Below are 19621 nucleotides of genomic sequence, written 5' to 3' on the forward strand. Positions count from 1 at the left end.
GTCCAGAAAGTATGTTTAACTGTACCAGGTTTACTTTTCCTTATATGGAAAAACACCGCAAATAAATCAAGTCATTGGCAGTTAAAGGTTGATATTAAGCCAGGACTAAGGTTCCAAGGCCTGCCATGCTGTGTCATGCAGCATTACGAACTAACAGAGTCGTCAGAGTCACTTATTTTGATAGGAAGTACACCACAGCACTAACGAGGCTTTTTCCACCAAGACTAACTTTTCATGACAGTGCCAGGATAATGTGTGTGTGAGGGACACAGCCTTGTGGTTGAGTCTTAAAATACTGTTGGGAACAAAAAGAAAACATTGCAATATTGCAGAGTAAATTACAAGCATTCAAATTTGTTGGCATTCAAAGAAAGACAACCATTGTTGTGTGAAGTGATGGAAACGTTTGTGTGTGTGTGTGTGTGAAGCACACCTGATGTGGGAGTAATTCAGTGAGTCCAACCAAGGCCATTCGCCAGAATCCGTGATCCATTCCTGCAGAATTAGCTTGTCTATCAGTGGTAATTCCTAAGGACTTATTCTTGCCCGCTTGATTTTGAAAGGAGAGTTCATGGGTTTGTAGCACGCAGGTTGGAACCTGTGTAGGATTACTCGGATGGATAGCAGTTTCAAGCAGAGACCCAATCAAAACACGAATGCAACATTTAAAAAAAATAAAAAAGGTAAATCACTGCCTAGATATCATCCAACAATTATTTGAATAAACAGAGTCCCCTTGTTCAACAGGCATAAAATAGCCCTTTATTGGGTTACTAATAAACAATGATTTGATATTTAAAGAAAAACATGTTACTATGAGTATAAATACAAGGCCAGACAGTTAAACATGTAATAATGTGGTTTATAGGGGTATAACAGTACATGCATTGTGTTTTTGTCTGTACCAACTACGAGTGTGCCTAAAAGCATTTACAGCACAGCCCAGCCTTAGACTAGCAGGACTCTTGGCTCGGAGTCCAGAACCTTTTCCGTCATTAATTTGTATTTTGTAAAATAATAAAATACTGTTCAAACTAGAGGTGTGTAGGGTATACAACTTTTAATTTTTACTTTACTTTTTATACCAAGTAAAATAAAAAAGCTTCATATTCCTTGAATACTGGCCAATACCGATATCAACCCGATATGATATCAACACTGATCATTGCACACCTATTATGTAGTGTGGAATGTCAGAAAAAGTTTGATCACAGGAAATTACTCAGAGAACGATGGTAGATATGAAAAACACTAACTTTATGACAGATTTCCACTTTTGAAGTAGTGTGTTATTATTTTTGGCAACCTATTGGTTACATTAAATCGTCAAGTTAAAAGTTGAAAGACGCAGACACGTTTGTTATTGGATATTTTCGAATCTGATTTTCTGCCTTGGAGACTTTGCATATGTGAATAATATATAATTATTTGATACTTGTTTGTATTTACAAATGTGATGTGTTAGATTGCAATATTGTTTAATGACACTTATAACATGTCTAGCTTGTGTGCTATTGTGTGCATAGTTGTTATGTAGCAGCTAACTCCTAGCTATCTATAGCCTACCATATTTACCTGTTGTAAATGACCTCACTAAAAGGAAAAATCAACATTGTGTGCTTATTGGAGGAATTTTAGCGGTTAACTTGCTGTCCATCTTTTCACAAATAAACACACTGGAGGACTATTTGTATCAGAGATTTTAGATGCGGTATGATATTACCCAACACTTGTTTTTCTTTTTTGGATAACATTTGATAGATATCTGATGTCAGTATTGCATCAGGACAAACGGTTACTGTTGTACTTTGACTGTATTGTTGCCCAATCCTAAACAGTAACATTGTAAACCAGAGTCTGCAACGATATTTTCTTCAAACAAAATCTAAAAATGCAAAAGTTAAGCAGTTTTATGTTTTTAATTGTGTTGCCTTACTCTACACTACAGAACATGAACTGACCTGGGACCTTAAAAGCGAGGTACAGACTAAAACATGATTATGTCATACCGTTACACCCCTAGTGGCTTAACGCATAGGGATGCAATGTTGGGGATTACAAAGTTCTTTTACACATTACAAATTATTGGAGCAGTGTCAATGCAGCATCAACAAGCACATTCTAACTTCTGTGTGTCTATTGCCAATATCACTAGTTCAGCGTGCACAGGATCAAAATGACTTTGAGAAGGACTGATCTGAGTCAAGTGTCGCATCTAGTAAGTATAATAAAGACATACAGTAACTGTTGAGTGAGGCCTGTGGGTGAAGGGCTACATTGATAGGATCACACAGGAAGTTGTAGTAAATGAAAATGAGCAAGAATTAAGAGCGAAGCAGCAGAAAGATCAATGAAGAGTAAAGAGACTGACAAGTCACATTTCCACCAAACACTTCATTTGTGGAACACCAACACCTGATCTTGTGGTGTGTGGAGGCAAATGTGTCGATTTGATCATTAACATGTTTGTTGGCCTCCAGTCTGGCACTCATTAGGACAAGGTTATAAAATATAGTTTGTAAAGCTCCTCCTCTTGCTTTATTTAATCGCATTACCTGCATATAGAACGCCAGGTTAAGAGAAAAACGTGCTTTTGTCTCACAAAGAGTTTATAGATCAGGGGTCACCAACGCGGGGCCCGCGGGCCCAAGGTGGCTCGCAAGGACCAGATGAGTCGCCCGCTGGCCTGCTCTAAAAATAGCTCGAAAACCAGCACTTTCCAGTGAGCTGCCTCTATTTTTTAAATTTTATTAATTTACAGCAAGCTGGTCTCGCTTTTTTCGACATTTTTAATTCAAAGAGAGACAAAACTTAAATAGAATTTGAAAATCCAAGAAAATATTTTAAAGACTTGGTCTTCACTTGTTTAAATAAATTCATTTATTTTTTTACTTTGCTTCTTATACCTTCCAGAAAGACAATTTTAGAGAAAAAATACAGCCTTAAAAATGATTTTAGGATTTTTAAACACATATACCTTTTTACCTTTTAAATCACTTTCTCTTCTTTCCTGACAATTTAAATCAATGTTCAAGTATTTTTTTTTTTTTATTGTAAAGAATAAATAAATTTTAATTTAATTCTTCATTTTAGCTTCTGTTTTTTTGACGAAGAACATTTGTGAAATATTTCTTCTAACTTATTAGAATTAAAATTAAAAAAAAAAATCTGGCAAATCTAGAAAATCTTTAGAATTAAAATTTAAATATTATTTCAAAGTCTTTTGAATTTCTTTTAAAATTTTTGTTCTGGAAAATCTAGAAGAAATAATTATTTGTCTTTGTTAGAAATATAGCTTGGTCCAATGTTACATATTCTAACAAAATGCAGATTGGATTTTAACCTATTTAAAACATGTCATCAAAATTCTAAAATTAATCTTAATCAGGAAAAATTACTAATGATGTTCCATAAATTATTTTTTTAAATTTCTCAAATTTCTCATTTGATTCGAATTAGGTAGTTTTCATCTTCTTTTTTTCGGTTGAATTTTGAATTTTAAAGAGTCGAAATTGAAGATAAACTATGTTTCAAAATTTTATCTTAATTTTTTTCCTGTTTTCTCCTCTTTTAAACCGTTTAATTAAATGTTTTTTTCATCATTTGTTCTCTACAAAAAACCTTCCGTAAAAGGAAAAAAAATGTACAACGGATTGACAGACAGAAATACCCATTTGTTTAATATGTATTTATATATTTATTTATTAAAGGTAAATTGAGCAAATTGGTTATTTCTGTCAATTTTTTTTAAGTGTGTATCAAACTGGTAGCCCTTCGCATTAATCAGTACCCAAGAAGTAGCTCTTGGTTTCAAAAAAGTTGGTGACCCCTGTTATAGATGATAATTTAAAAAAAGGTGCAGTTCCCTTTGTGTTTTGTCCTTTTCTTGAAACGGTTGCAAAATAGATCTTAGGTGGAATTATATATTTATTAAAAAAAAGCGTGGAAAAGGGGAAACAATGTTGCATGTTTACTTCTTTCCTGGCTGTTTACTAGAGCACAAGAATAACAATTTCACTGCTACTTAGCAAACCAATCACTGTACTAGCTCCACAATATCAATACTGTAGGTACACAACAGAGGATAAACTGATAATATAAAAATAACATGTCTAAATGTAAATGTACTGTTTAGTGGAAATGGGGGTAAAGTGACAGACTGTTGCTGGGAGGTGGATTTTACAAGATTCTTCAGGTTTAGGCTCTATAGAGCAAGATCCTTTCAGCACAGTTCTGGCCAACTAAGCTAGCAAACTCCCGAACCTCCGTCTCATCTGAAGAGCCTTTTCGCTTTCTGGAGTAGACTTTGTAGGGCATGACGGTCCGCCTGTGTAGCACCAGAATTCTGCCCACATCTTTCAGGACCTGGGCATCTCCTGTAAACACACACAAAATACAGAGTAAAACAACTTCCACTTCAAGTTTCCCTAACGTCGATGACTCACCTCTGAGTGACTTGGCATAGTTACTTTACTATTCCGAGAAGCAGAAAATAATTTTGTCCGACAACACCAACTACGTTCTGCCATCAACCCAAAGTCATGGCAGTGCACGCTAGTTAATTTGCCTTGTTTACATGGCTCTGTTCCCCTCTCCTTTGCCAAACTCAGCATCTCATTAGACTGCCAGCTCCTATTAAACCTGTGAAAACACGGCTAATCTCAAAAGTGCATGTTCAGCTAAGAGCTGTCCTCTGGAGAGGTGGTTGGAAAAAGGGTGAAAAATGACGACCTTCTCTATGACATTAAAATCTTCACCTCCTGGAGAGAGCGGCGTAGCCAAAGTACCCACAGCTGACGCCAGCAAGACAAGTAGGAGGTAGCTCACAACAGGGAACAGTCTTACATCTGCCAACTCAATAGTAAAGGGGAACTGCACTTTTTGGGGGGAATTTTGCCTATCGTTCACAATCATTATGAAAGACATGACTACGGAAGGATTTTCTTAATGCATTGTAACTTCTAAATAAACATTAATAAAAGTTTGCATACAATGGAGCCTATCGGAGGTCCTCTATTTTGCCCATGAAATCCAATAAATAACCATTCAAAAACTGCCAACAATAGTCCATTTACATTCCGTGACTTGAATATTAATATAAAGTATTAGTGATATTGTTATTATAAGCGCTAATGCAGACAAACTATTTATAGCGGCACTGTGACCACAAACCTGTGTACAATTTCGGCATGATCGACTGGCGAGGTGTTTCCTCGCTTCCTTGCTCCCTGAAAGTTTATTGTAGATCATAAACTATGCCTCTCACATAGACCAGTGGTTCTCAATTGGGGGTACGCAAAACCCTGGGGGTACTTGAAGGTATGCCAAAGGGTACGTGAGATTTTTTTTTAATATTCTGAAAATAGCTGAGTTGATGATTATTTCTATGTGTAGAAATCTTTATTTATAATTGAATCACCTGTTTATTTTTCAAAAAGTTTTTTAGTTATTTTTATATCTTTTTTTCCAAATATTTCAAGAAAGACCACTACAAATGAGCAATATTTTCCCGTGTTATACAATTTAATAAATCAGAAACTTATGACATAGTGATGTATTTTAATTATTTTTCTCCTTTTTTCAACCAAAAATGCTTTGTTCTGATTAGGGGGTACTTGATCTAAAAAAAAATTCGCAGGGGGTACATCACTGAAAAAAGTTTGAGAACCCCTGACCTAGACAGAAGAAGTCTGAGGATATAATCCGACAAGTTGGTACAGTTTGACAACCATTTAGGACCAAAAAATGGCTAGAACGTCATGAAAAGACGCTTGGTACCACCCCGGCCGCCCCGTTTTTTTGTGAGACTTATGGTCATTCTTCTTTTAAATGGGGACAAATAAATAAATAAATGTGGATGTAACCTGTATGAACATTCTAGTAAATGGCAACCTAATGACAGCAGACATTGGACAGTGAGTGATACTTTATTATATTTTTTGGCTTTCAAAGTCTGCAGTGAGCAGGTATCAGTGATGAACAAAAAAAGGCAAACATCGTGCTGTGTTTTTTTAGATTAATATGCCGCGTATGCTTAAAATGATAAAAAATACATAAATGTTAAATGTTATTATAGATGCCCGTTACTACATTACATATATATTTACACCATGTATATACAACCCTAATGGAGGTGTTTGGAATGCAAAGCAGGGCAAAATAGTGCAGCTACCATAAACTCCTTTGAAAGTGGATTTTCGATCGAATTTATTTAATAATTTGAATGCAAAAAAATAAAAATAACATCCATTGTCACGTCTCTCATAAGGCCTCTAAACAATAGGCACAAATCCTTAAAAAAAGTGCAGTGTTTTTGCTGGTGCAATCGTATGTGTGCCAAACGTATTCTTTATTAATCATTTTTAGTTTTTCATTGCGTTTTTACTTTTGTTGCTACATGTAAGAATGGCGCTGCTGAAGTGACAGCTAGTGGCAGCAACCTTGTGCTCTTTTATGTACCTCAACGTTTCCTTCTGGTTTTCATGTTTTTATTTAACCTTTTCGTTTAAACCACTTCGGTACTGCACAATAAAAGTTGGCTCTTTCAATACTTTTGCACTACTTTTAATACTTTTTTGTGAACTTTTTGCATCTGCACTGTAACCACATACCTTCCCCATTGTGGGATAATACAGGTCTATCCTATCCTACTACGATATTTAGTTTTAATTTAATAATTTCAATAGAAATTATGCATTTACTGCATTTCCATCTTCAGGGGGTTCAAAATATCCAACCAAAAGCTTCCCACTTTATAAGACCCAGTATGTTAGGTTGGCCAGTCACAGCGGTACACTTCGGTAAGTGGAAGTTGGCTTGTTGATTGGTCAGAAAACTTCTATGCTACAATGACTATGAGTAAGGTTTTAAAAATGTTTACAGTAGGGAAGGGATTCATATGGCGCCATTCCTTGATGGATCTCCTGTGAGAGCAATGCAGGTTTGATGCTGTGGTCAAATTGCCACAAAACACATTTTAAGATATTAAACATTGTATTGCCGTCTAGCGGCTTAAGTAGATACCCCCCCCCAATTCGTCATGTTTCATGTGTCAGGTAAACTGCAATCAATGGGGTCATATGAATTCCCTTCGTTCCAGTTTGCAGGTACTGTCAGCACACATGTTCATAAACTTACTTTAAGGCCAAACTATGTGCCGATGCAACCAACGCCATCGTTACAGTTATGAACACGGTCCAAAGACAAAAATAAATCAGGTTCAGTTTTTTTCCCCAAAAACCTCAAACTTGACCAGGTTTGATTGAATTGTATTAAGTAAGAAATACAGCTAAACTTTCTAATCGCTCATGTCTTTTTAATCATCTTCCAATACTCATTGTGATTCACACCTTTCTTCAAAATATCTAACAAAAAATGTTCTGAACATTCCAAAATTGCTTTTTGATTTTGTAATACTGCAGGAGAAGATCATTCTTCTTTAAAGTGCTTGTTTACAAAGACTATTAATCGTGGCATAACTGTTTCTCATTTAAAAAAAGCATTCCGGAGTTCTATACTCCACAGAGTAAACACAGCTTGAGTGTTTTGAACATTTTTGCAATTCACACAGACATTGATCTACTCTTGGTTTTCAGTAAAAAAAACATTCCGTTGCCATTAGGTATCCCACTGGTATTTGATTGGAGCAGGATATGGGGAAATTTAAGGTAAAAAAAAAAAAATGTCTTGAACTCTTTGTTATGCTCCACCAGCCACTCCTGTGCTTTTCTTACAGCATGGCAAGCCATATTATACTACTGGACGAAAGATCTGATTTTCAGGTCAAGCCATTTTAGCCTTAAGGGAATTTAGTAGTTCAGCAAAGGTACAGTTGAACCCAAAATTATCATTAAAACTTTGTACATGAAATGTATTTGTCACGCTTACAATAAACAAACAAACACAAATGATCATATTAATAATAAAAATCCTATATAAGTGGAATAGTTGCGTCAAGAAGAAACTTAAATCATGCGCGGGACTTACGGTGTCCAGCCTTGAAGCCAAAAGACAACTAATGATAAATAAATAAATGATAAATGGGTTGTACTTGTATAGCGCTTTTCTACCTTCAAGGTACTCAAAGCGCTTTGACACTACTTCCACATTTACACACCCATTCACACACTGATGGAGGGAGCTGCCATGCAAGGCGCTAACCAGCACCTATCAGGAGCAACGGTGAATTGTCTTGCTCAGGACACAACGGACGTGACGAGGTTGGTACTAGGTGTGGATCGAACCAGGGAACCTCGGGTTGCGCACGTCCACTCTCCCACTGCACCACGCCGTCCCTAATGCAATGAAGATGAATCATTTGAGTGCAATTGTAGGGGGTGTTAAAGCAATATTTGTATGAAATAAAGAACTACACGATTACAATAAAGACGTGAAAACATACTGACCTTCGTTAAACCTGCTAAATTATCAGATACAGCTTCCAACCACTTTGCAAAAATCATGCAAACTAACTTTTCAATTTCTCCCTCCAATTTAATTTTTAAATTTCAACAGAGTTTCAAACCACACCGTGGATTACTGCTTTTTATTTTTTTTTGTTTTTATTAGCCTTGCTTAGGAAGCGTAGTGTTAGCCTCTTGCATATTAAAATATGCTGAGTCAGATTCATGGAATATTTGATGCTAGAAGTATTTGATGTTAAAGAGAAATAAATCAGCATTTTGAATTTGTCATGTAAACACACTAATTCAACAGACTTGTTGGCATACACACAAAAAAACATTCCAACAGCAATAACTTCAGTTGGCTTCCTCATTCTTTGAGTGACAAGCCACTTAAATAATTACTTAAAATGTACTACTTACAGCAGAGGTCAACCACGACGGGAACAGGTCAAATAAAGTCCATGAACACTGCTCAAAAGTACTGCTTTTTTGTTGATTTATTGTGGATACTTTTGTGGAAAAGTATTTCCATTCGGAAAAGCAGTGAAATATGATTAAACAAGGTGGTCAGCTCAAGAAGGACTTTATAATTTACGTCCTCACGAAACACCCCACCAAGTCAACAGCTGATTTTTCTACTTCCGGGGCTAATGTGCCACGATGTGACCACATGAACAAAGACTACTAAGACTATAGCCACATTTTCAAACATTAATTACATGTAGCTCTAAATGTGAACTGCATTTGTTTTGGAATCTTGGCTATATAGCACACATTCTTCTTTTTTTAATGCACTCTAAGTAGTAAATAAATGCGAGCAAAAATCTTCTTACAATGGAGCCAATGGGTGTTGCTCTAACCTGCCTATATAGCGCTTAAAAAAACATCCATACACTTTCATCAACATTTTATTTACACACTGTATAAAAACCATTGATAAAGTATTTATGTATATGTATCAGTAATGTAGTAACAGGCACATTCACAAGTTATATTTACATATTTTGCTAATTTTAAGCATACGCTGACATATTAATTTTAATAGATTTATCACAATGTTCACTTTTTCCTTAAACAACATCACTAACTACAACTCATGCAGACTTCATGAGAGATAGCACCATTACACATACCTTACTGTACAAGTTCTGCTCTCACTGGGATGCCTACCAATAGAATGTTGATATAATCCATTTAGATGAAGAATGAATCATAATTCTCGTGAAGGATTAAAAAAAAGGCATTGTTTAAAATCTAAAATACATTTTCACAAACTCTGAGGAGAAAAGCAGCGCATTAGCTGATGATGTCAATACAGCAGCAGAAGGAAGTTGTCTCTCTCTCTGATCAATGCTCCGCTAAATGTAGGTCCTTAACGCTGGCATTTATAATAACAATATTGCTAATACTTGGTTAATATTCAGGTCACAAAATGTAAAAAGGATTATTGTTGGTGCTTTTTGGATGGTTACTTTTGGGTTTCATGGTCAGAATAAACGCAATGACTTATGGCTCCCTTTGGCTCTATTCTGGGCATACTTTTATTTTTGTATTAAAATAAGACGTACGTGTTTTTCTCTCTCATAAGTAATGTGAAAAAAAAAATGAAAAAAAGTGCAATTTACTTTTAAGATACGCTATTAACCTCTACTTGATTACAGAACAGAGCTTGGTACAGCCACAAGGCCCTTCGCCTCCTCACACTTGTAGCAACCCAAACATCCTCTGCGAACGTAAACAACTTCCCTTAGCTTCTGCTCTCCAATGTCCCCTATTAATGCACCATCCTCAGTTTGAGTAACTCCAGACCGTCTTTCTCTACTATCTACCGGATGTTCAATGACATACTGCGTTTTGGTCACAGCACTTAAGCATCCGGGTTCAAGGGTCAGTGGGAAGAGGAGTGGTGAGGGTCGAGCAGGGAGTGAGAGGGTCAGGGCCGGAGCGTTGAGACCTCACCAGTCGCCACGCTCCTCGCTCTTGTCATTCAGCTCAAACTTTCAGAACACTTGCTAAACACAGGGTGCGTGTAAAAGATAGGCCATGGAATATTTATTTGAATATGACATCCTTGCCATCTAAGCGGGGTTTTTGTATTAAAGGGAAAAAAGCTAAGATGTCAGTTTAGTAGGGAGACATCTCTTTTACTGACTGATCCAGCTATCGTGTCAGCAAACTTTCATTTAGCTTTACGTGGTTAATATATCTACACATTAGATCAAAAATACTTCCTGCACAATACAGGAAAATAGAGTCTTATGTTACATGGCAAGATTATTTTTTTAGATTATACACTAAACTAGGGCTGTGAATCTTTGGGTACCACACAATTTGATTGGATTAAATTCTTGGGCGTATTGAGTCGATTCAGAATCAATTATCGATTCAAATCTATTCTCTATACCTTTTTTTAAACAATGTTGTGTGCCAGTTCTATGATTATCTACATTTCTCTAATAAACTGAATACAGCTCTTTTAAATGTATATACAGTATTACTTTACCGAAACTTGGTTTTGTTTATTAAAGTTCTACCCAAATATGTAATAAAGCCAATGCAAATCAGGCTACAAGAGAATTATACCACACTTCTTTATTCTAAAGTAAATATGTACAGCAGAGATGGGCATCTACATCAGCAATACAATTTGCCTAGATGACTGAACAAGACAGATTAAAACAAAAAAAACATAGATCTTTGATTTATTTGAATCGATTAAGAATCGTTACGAATCATAAGTAAGATCGATTTTTGACACCCTTACTAAAGACCACTTGCATGATTTGATAGGATCATACAAAATAAAAATTCTGCCTTGTCAAAAGTAAATCTCAGATTGAAATTGTCATATACTGTAGGTATTTGTTTGTATAATATTTCACTGTCTTTACAGACACTATTCCGAAATATGTCCTGAAACAATATTATACATAGTCCCAGTCAAATAATCCAACAAATAAATGAATTAGAAATATTTTCGATTGTTTTATTTCTGTGGTTGTAGTACCGTACAAGTGCACTGCAATGTGGAGAGAGTTGCATCTAATACTTTGGTTACCTGATTTAGCTACAGGAGAGAGACTAAATATTAAACACATATTTGCTGTGGTTGCATAGTAAAGCTAATAATATGAGTTTAAGGGATACAGCAAGGAGGCAGAAGTGAGTCCACCATCCACTGAAAAGATGTCATTATAACAAAAAACATGTAAAAGACACATACCAAGGAGCCAAAAGAGAGGCACGTAAAAATATTTTATCTTGAAAGTCATGGTTTGTGCATGTGGCACATTTTGCGTTTATGGGTTGACGCGTGCTCAATACACGCAAGTTTCAGGGGTTGACCCCTTCAGACAAACATTTATTTAAGTGTTTATGCAGCAGAACGGACAATGGTCTTGGGTTCTTGCTCTTTCAAATAAACATTGATAACGAATGTGTGAGATAATTCCTATGAACTGTGAGAAAGATTAAATATGGCATGGACACTTATAAGAGGCCATGTTAGGGCACCTGAAGTTTAAGCAAACTAATCCAAGTGCTCTGCTTTTGGATGGATTTTTAAACATTGAATAAGCTCTCTTTACACACACACCTCTCTAAATAGCCAATGTTATTTATCCCTGAGTGAGGTTTAGAATCATGCATGGGTTCAAAATTAACAGGCGATTAGCCAGAAATTCAGAGGAGAAAATTATGTATCTGTGAACCACCATTAGGTAGGACCCAAGCCAAAACTGTAAACTATGCTGTCATGACCTATGGAAGGCCATTTTGGTCACACCACTGGGTGTATTTCTGGATTAGTCCGAAACCACTGCACCAGCAGCTGCCCAAGCCCACAAGCTTGGCAACAACAGCGCCTGAAAGCTAAATATCCAGACAGCCAACACTGAAACATTTTGACAGCGAGTTTTGACAGCGATGCCTGAAATAATGCCAATTTCTGGCAAAGAATAACAGTCCATGGAGGAAAAGAGGCATCACAAACATACACATGTCATAGAGAATATAAACTGTGAGCATGACACATTCTCTGTGTTTGTGCTTACTGGTGGTTTAATGCTATGAATGACATGGAAATGTCTGACTTCCCTATCGGGCCAACAAATTCCTTAAATTACTGTCAATGGCTGGCTGACTTGTCTATCAATTTCTATAATTCTCTTGTAGTTGGAGCCATGAAACCTCAGAAAACCTAGCATTAAAAAGAAAAGGAATTTTCTAATTGAATATCAGCGAACAAATGAGGCAATCGATGCCTACAAATATATAAATATCATTGCCACAGACTGGCTACTTGAACAGCGGAAAGAGAAGATTTTTTTGCCCACCTTTACATGGACTGAGTACTAAGTATGGTTTTACTACAGGCACATACAGTATTAGCTGCCTATCTACTTTCATAAAATCTCATTTACCCTTCTATTTTCTTGTCAATCTAGTATTTTACAGTACCTCTCTTTCCTTTTATAGATACAGCCTGCCCTCTCCATTGCTCCTTAATTTCTCTAAAATTAGGACAATCAGTACTTGCCTCCCTCTATTTACCTATTCTTATAATTAATCAATCTTGTCCAATTCAGCCCTGGTCTAAGTGACAAAGGAACACTCGACACTTTTGCATGATAACATGAGAAAGATAAAAACAGTCGCAATACTACCTTCATCAAGATTTGGGTTGAAACGAGCATAGCGGGAGCTCTCCAAATGTGGAAGGCATTGCTCAATGGGTACCCAGACATAGGATTCTGGGCAGAGCAAGTCTGAAGGTCGGTACTGTCCCTGTAAAACATATAAGAAAAACACAAATAGGGTTGGTGATAGTTATACTTTTGGAGGGAAATTGTACATGCAATACATTTAAACATAAACATGACAAACTGTATTTTGTAATAAATACAATTGTTTGTATTTATATGTACTGCATGAGGACAATCTTTAGCTTAACCCTGGGAAAAACAATTCACACAAAGCCAGTGATTGTATACGGTGAAACTTTACTTAAGTTATAAACTGACCCTGCAGGTAACCCAGGTTTAAAAATCATGGCTGGTTGCGAGATGAGACTCTAATCCAGGGGTCACCAACCTTTTTGAAACCAATAGCTACTTCTTGGGTACTGATTAATGCGAAGGGCTACCTGTTTGATACACACTTAAATAAATTGCCAGAAATAGCCAATTTGCTCAATTTACTTTTAACTCTATGTTATTATTAATAATTAATGATATTTATATTTGTGGAAACACTGATCATCATAATGATTTCTCACAATAAATATATATAGAAAAAGATAAATATTTTTAGAAATATATTTTGACTCTTTAAAATTCAAAATTCAACCGAAAAAAGAAGAGAAAAACAAGCTAATTCAAATCTTTTTGAAAAAATAAAAAAAATTATTAATGGAACATCATTAGTAATTTTTCCTGATTAAGATTAATTTTAGAATTTTGATGACATGTTTAACATAGGTTAAAATCCAATCTGCACTTTGTTAGAATATATATCAAATTGGACCAAGCTAAATTTTTAACAAAGATAAATAATTTTGGGGAATTTTAATCATAAGTTTGAAGAAATATTTCACAAATATTCTGCGTCGAAAAAACAGAAACTAAAATGAAAAATTTAATTAAAACATATTTATTATTTTTTTCAATAAAAAGTAATACATTTACTTGAACATTGACTTAAATTGTCAGGAAAGAAGAGGAAGGAATTTAAAAGGTAAAAAGGTATATGTGTTTAAAAATCCTAAAATCATTTTTAAGGTTGTATTTTTTCTCTAAAATTGTCTTTCTGAAAGTTATCAGAAGCAAAGTAAAAATATAAATGAATTTATTTCAACAAGTGAAGACCAAGTCTTAAAAATATTTTTGGGGATTTTAAAATTCTATTTGATATTTGTCTCTCTTAATTAAAAATGTCAAGCAAAGCGAGACCAGCTTGCTAGTAAATAAATACAATTAAAAAAATAGAGGCAGCTCACTGGTAAGTGCTGCTATTTGAGCAATTTTTAGAACAGGCCTGCGGGCGACTCATCTGGTCCTTACGGGCCACCTGGTGCCCGCGGGCTCCGCGTTGGTGACCCCTGCTCTAATCTTTGTTCAAGCTATGTTCTCTTTGTCTTAGGTGTTATTGGGTCTTACGCTGTCTGTTAAGTAGAGCAGGAACTGAAAACATATGCACATTGTGATGAGTGCATCTGAAATCGGTACAAGTTTGTTTTTAACCAAACTTTTCTGGACTGAGTGTAATCCATGCTGAACAAAAACAGCTGCAGGGCAAAAGCAAAAATGAGTGACGGGCAGACAAAACAGAGAGGAAGAAGAGAAAGACACCTCATTACTTAGGATCTGTGTTCTGTCATACGGCTTCCCACAAACATGTCAAGATGGCGCTGTAAACACCTAGGTACCTGGAAAAGGCCCTTGCTGTCTTAGTACACACACAATCACATTTGTGGTTGAATAGAATTGGATAAAACACACTTTATAGCCTCAAAGCGTATTTTAGGAGAGAGTTAAGAGTTTAAATAAACAAAATATGTTTTGCTTGCTATAACCATGATTTTTTTTAATTGAAAAGGCACTTTCAATATTTGTGGATTTAAAAAAAAGATATATATCTACGTATTTAAAAGTTCCAGACACTCCTTGCATTCTTTATTTCATAGATTTTCATTAGCTCCAATTAATCGATTAATTGATGCAGCCCTAATTAAGACTAAAACAAATATGATGCATTGTTTTACTTACAGTACCATGAGTCATCACAAGGTATTTAATATACGAATGAGGGAAAAAACAATTGGGAAAAAAACAAAAAACAATGGGTGAATAGTAAAAGTGGAACAATTCACAAAATCCACGGTTTGGATCTCGTCAATTAAGTAGCCACGGTTTTCGGTTCGGTTCACATTGATATTCTTTTTAAACACAGAAGAATCCCATTTACTCCAATAATCCACCATTACCATTTATTAGTTGTGGTTCTTACAAAAATATCCCAAAAATGGCTCCTAATGCTCTGACCCTTATATGAAGGTATACAAAAAAATGTAACCAAACAATATTTATAACCACACTATATACCACCGACCTACTGTGAAGGACAAGCTTTTTCAGCACTGAAGTTTTCTTGATTAATTTGTCGTTAATTAAATGGAACAATTATTAAAAAACCATTGGACAATTAGGACCAATATTTCAGGTGAACACATAATTGTGGCAATAACTGCTCCTAGTACAAAGTGCTTTCATAGTGCTCCGCAACTTTTATTTTGTTCGCTCAGTCAGACCGGAAGTTGCACACACAACTGTTAATGCAAAGTCTAGATGTATGCTGCTGTTTTTAAGAGTGGTTGATAGCTGCTATATTTTTAAGTGTAGATGTGAATCCGTGTTGAATAAAAAAAAGAATAAGGAGTTAGTATAAAGTTATGGCCGCCTCCTGTCTCTACATTAAGCTTACATCAGTGGCGTCGGTTACAACGACACAAGCAGATGAAATGTGTTGAGGGTATACAGTATGGGTTGTCGTGGCTAGCATTAGCTTGTTCTCAGCCTTATCCGGTGTTTTACATGGCTGTTTCAACATTATTTCATTCAGGAAGCGGAATAGAGTGCAAGTGGCGTTAAGTGCACAGAGCGATCACAAATTCACGAAATCGAGCGTGCCCCCTAAATTACCTATTGTGAGAAACTCTTGAGTGTAATTTCCAGTTTTGTAATCAAATGCCAAATACCTACAGGAGTTACAGAGCTCAAAGGGGAAGTGCACTTTTTTGGAATTTTGCCTATTGTTCACAATCATAATGAAAGACATGACGACGGATGGATTTTTTTTTTTAATGTATTGAACATTTTAAACATATGAAAATAAAAGTGAGTTTACAGTGGAGCCAATGGGAGGTCTTTTCCGCCCATTAAATCCATTAAATAACCATTCAAAGCGTGCCAAAAATATTCCAATTATTTTTTGTGACTTGAATATTAACCAAGTATTAGTGATATTTTTATTAGCGCTAACACAGACAATCTATTTATAGCAGCGCTGTGATAAGTTTGTGCACAATTTTGACATGCTCGACTGGCGAGGTGTTTTCCTTGCTAACTTGCTCCCTTGAAGTTTATTATATGTCAAAATCACCTGAAAAGTAGATGGCTGAGGATGTATTCCGACAATTTGGTACACTTTGAAAGCCATTTATGACCCAGAAATGGCGAGAACGACACAAAAAAATGCTTGGTACGGTCTCCCACCCCCGCCTCCCAACTCCATTTTTTGCGAGAATTATGAGAAATTCTTCATCTAAAAAGGAATATATGAACATTCTAGAAGTTGGCATCCAAATGACAGCAGACCTTATACAGTAAGTGATGTTTTATTATGCTTGTTGGCTCTCATGAAGATGAAGAAATAAAAGCAAATGTTGTGATGCGGTTTTTAAATGCATATGCTCACAAAATGCGGAAATATTTAATGTTATTATTAATGTGCCCGTTACTGCATTACATATATATTTACATCATGTATATAAAACCCTAATGGAGGTTTCGATGTTTTTCAATGGCTTTATGGGCAGATTTGCGCGGCTCCCATAGGCTCTATTATAAACAGACTTTTGATCACATGTAATTAAAAAAAGGAAAACATCCATTGTCATGTTAAGTTACAGTTAAAGTACCAATGATTGTCACACACACACTAGGTGTGGTGAAATTTGTCCTCTGCATTTGACCCATCCCCTTGATCACCCCCTGGAAGTGAGGGGAGCAGTGGGCAGCAGCAGTGCCGCGCCCGGGAATCATTTATGTCTCTCATAATGATTGTGAACGATAGGCATACTTTCAAAAACAAATGAAGTTCCCCTTTAATTACCTGCATTCAATCACATGAGAACAAAGCTGAAGACTAGAACAGAACAATATGAACATGTTTAGAGTGCTTGTGCTAACAGACAGATGTAGATGGAATGCTACGCATCTGTCGTCTAAATGAACGCACACATTGACCGGATGCTCTCCATGTCCTAACAGCCAACAGCTATCTCCAACTGTCAGCACAGTTTGCTTGACACTCACCCACTCTAGTTCACTTCTAAAGACTCTTTCAACACTTTGTTGCCAAACACTAAACAAACTAAACAAACTCACACACACCATCTTGGTCATGAAAAACATATTTCCCCCCTGCAAATCTCTGCAGTTCAACTCAAGCAAGAAGCAAGGCAGGAAAAGGTGGAGAAGATCAGTGAGACTAGATGAGGAGAAAAAATATCATGGGACGCCTTTCAATAAAAGCTGGTACTGTGATTTTTGATGCATTGAGTATGTGGGCCTTCAGTTCAAAATGCTAAAAGGATTTTTTTTGGTAGTGAAGGTTTCATATTATTCCACTGAACCACACGTTTCATATTAAAGGGTGCTCACACACAAAAAATATCAAGTAATAACATTTTCTATGCATATATATATATATATATATATATATGTATATATATATATATATATATATATAAACATATATATATGTATATATAGGGCTTCACGGTGGAAGAGGGGTTAGTGCGTCTGCCTCACAATACGAAGGTCCTGAGTAGTCAGGGTTCAATCCCGAGCTCGAAATCTTTCTGTGTGGAGTTTGCATGTCCTCCCCGTGAATGCGTGGGTTCCCTCCGGGTATTCCGGCTTCCTCCCACTTCCAAAGACATGCACCTGTGGATAGGTTGATTGGCAACAATAAATTGGCATTAGTGTGTGAATGTGAGTGTAAATGTTGTCTGTCTATCTGTGTTGGCCCTGCGATGTGGTGGCGACTTGTCCAGGGTGTACGCCGCCTGCCGCCTGATTGTAGCTGAGATAGGCACAGGCGCCCCCCGCGACCCCAAAGGGAATAAGCGGCAGAAAATGGATGGATGGATATATACATACATCCATACATACATACATACATACATATATATATACATATATATATATATATATATATATATATATATATACATATATATATATATATATATATATATATATATATATATATATATATATATACATATATATATATATATATATATATATATATACATATATATATATATATATATATACAAACACACACACACACAAATGTACCATATATACACATTTATACACATGTACTGTATATACAGTATATATATATATATATATATATATATATATATATATATATATATACATATACTGTATACACACACACACACACACACACACACACACACACTATTGGAAATGTGACCAAATATTCTTGGTAAAAAGCATACCTACAGCAATCTTAATATTTGGTTAAATGTTCCATGGCAAGTTTTACTGCAATAAGGCGCTTTTGTTAGCCATTCACAAACCTCTGGTTGAATTTTTGACCACTCCTCTTGACAAAATTGGTAACGCCATTCAAAAACCTTAAGTCTCCCCTGATTTAGCCATATATGTATGTATGTATATATATATATATATATATATATATATATATACATACAGTATATATATATATATACACACATATATATGGATATATACACATATATATGGATATATACACATATTTATATATATACACCTTATTTTTTGCACTAGAAGGCGCACTGGATTACAAGGCGCACCTTCAATGAACGGCATATTTTAAAACTTTGTTCATATATAAGGCGCACCGCATTATAAGGCGCATAGAATAGATGCTACAGTAGAAGCTGGGGTTACGATATGTATCCTTTACATGGAGCTGCGCTAAAGGGAATGTCAACAAAACAGTCGGATAGGTCATCCATCCATCCATTTTCTACCGCTTATTCCCTTTCGGGGTCGCGGGGGGCACTGGCGCCTATCTCAGCTACAATCGGGCGGAAGGCGGGGTACACCCTGGACAAGTCGCCACCTCATCGCAGGGCCAACACAGATAGATAAACATTCACACTCATATTCACACACTAGGGCCAATTTAGTGTTGCCAATCAAACTATCCCCAGGTGCATGTCTTTGGAAGTGGGAGGAAGCCGGACTACCCGGAGGTCAGTCAAACTTTATTAATAGATTACAAACAAGCGTTCTGACAACTCCGTTCACTCCCAAAATGAATAAACAGCTGTTTTATTATTTTCCCCGATTCAATAAACACATAAAACACAGTCTGATACTGTTAAGGTAAATCAAACGTTAGTGTAATCA

At 35.9% G+C, this 19621-nt stretch overlaps 1 protein-coding gene across 4 annotated transcripts in view; it reads right to left on the reverse strand.

The window, feature by feature from the left end:
- Window positions 1-736: 736 nt before the first annotated feature.
- Window positions 737-19621, reverse strand: part of LOC133558869 (arginyl-tRNA--protein transferase 1-like) — a 100952-nt gene continuing 82067 nt past the window's right edge. For all 4 annotated transcript variants that reach the window (XM_061910002.1, XM_061910001.1, XM_061910000.1 and 1 more), the window contains 2 exons: window positions 13070-13190; window positions 737-4376 (listed from right to left, as the gene is read on the reverse strand). In XM_061910002.1, the coding sequence (XP_061765986.1) occupies window positions 4198-4376; window positions 13070-13190 (300 nt within the window). In that variant the 3' untranslated portion in view covers window positions 737-4197. The remainder of the gene's footprint in view (window positions 4377-13069; window positions 13191-19621) is intronic.

Source organism: Nerophis ophidion, linkage group LG09, assembly GCF_033978795.1.
Source record: "Nerophis ophidion isolate RoL-2023_Sa linkage group LG09, RoL_Noph_v1.0, whole genome shotgun sequence".
In the NCBI taxonomy this organism is placed as follows: Eukaryota; Metazoa; Chordata; class Actinopteri; order Syngnathiformes; family Syngnathidae; genus Nerophis; species Nerophis ophidion.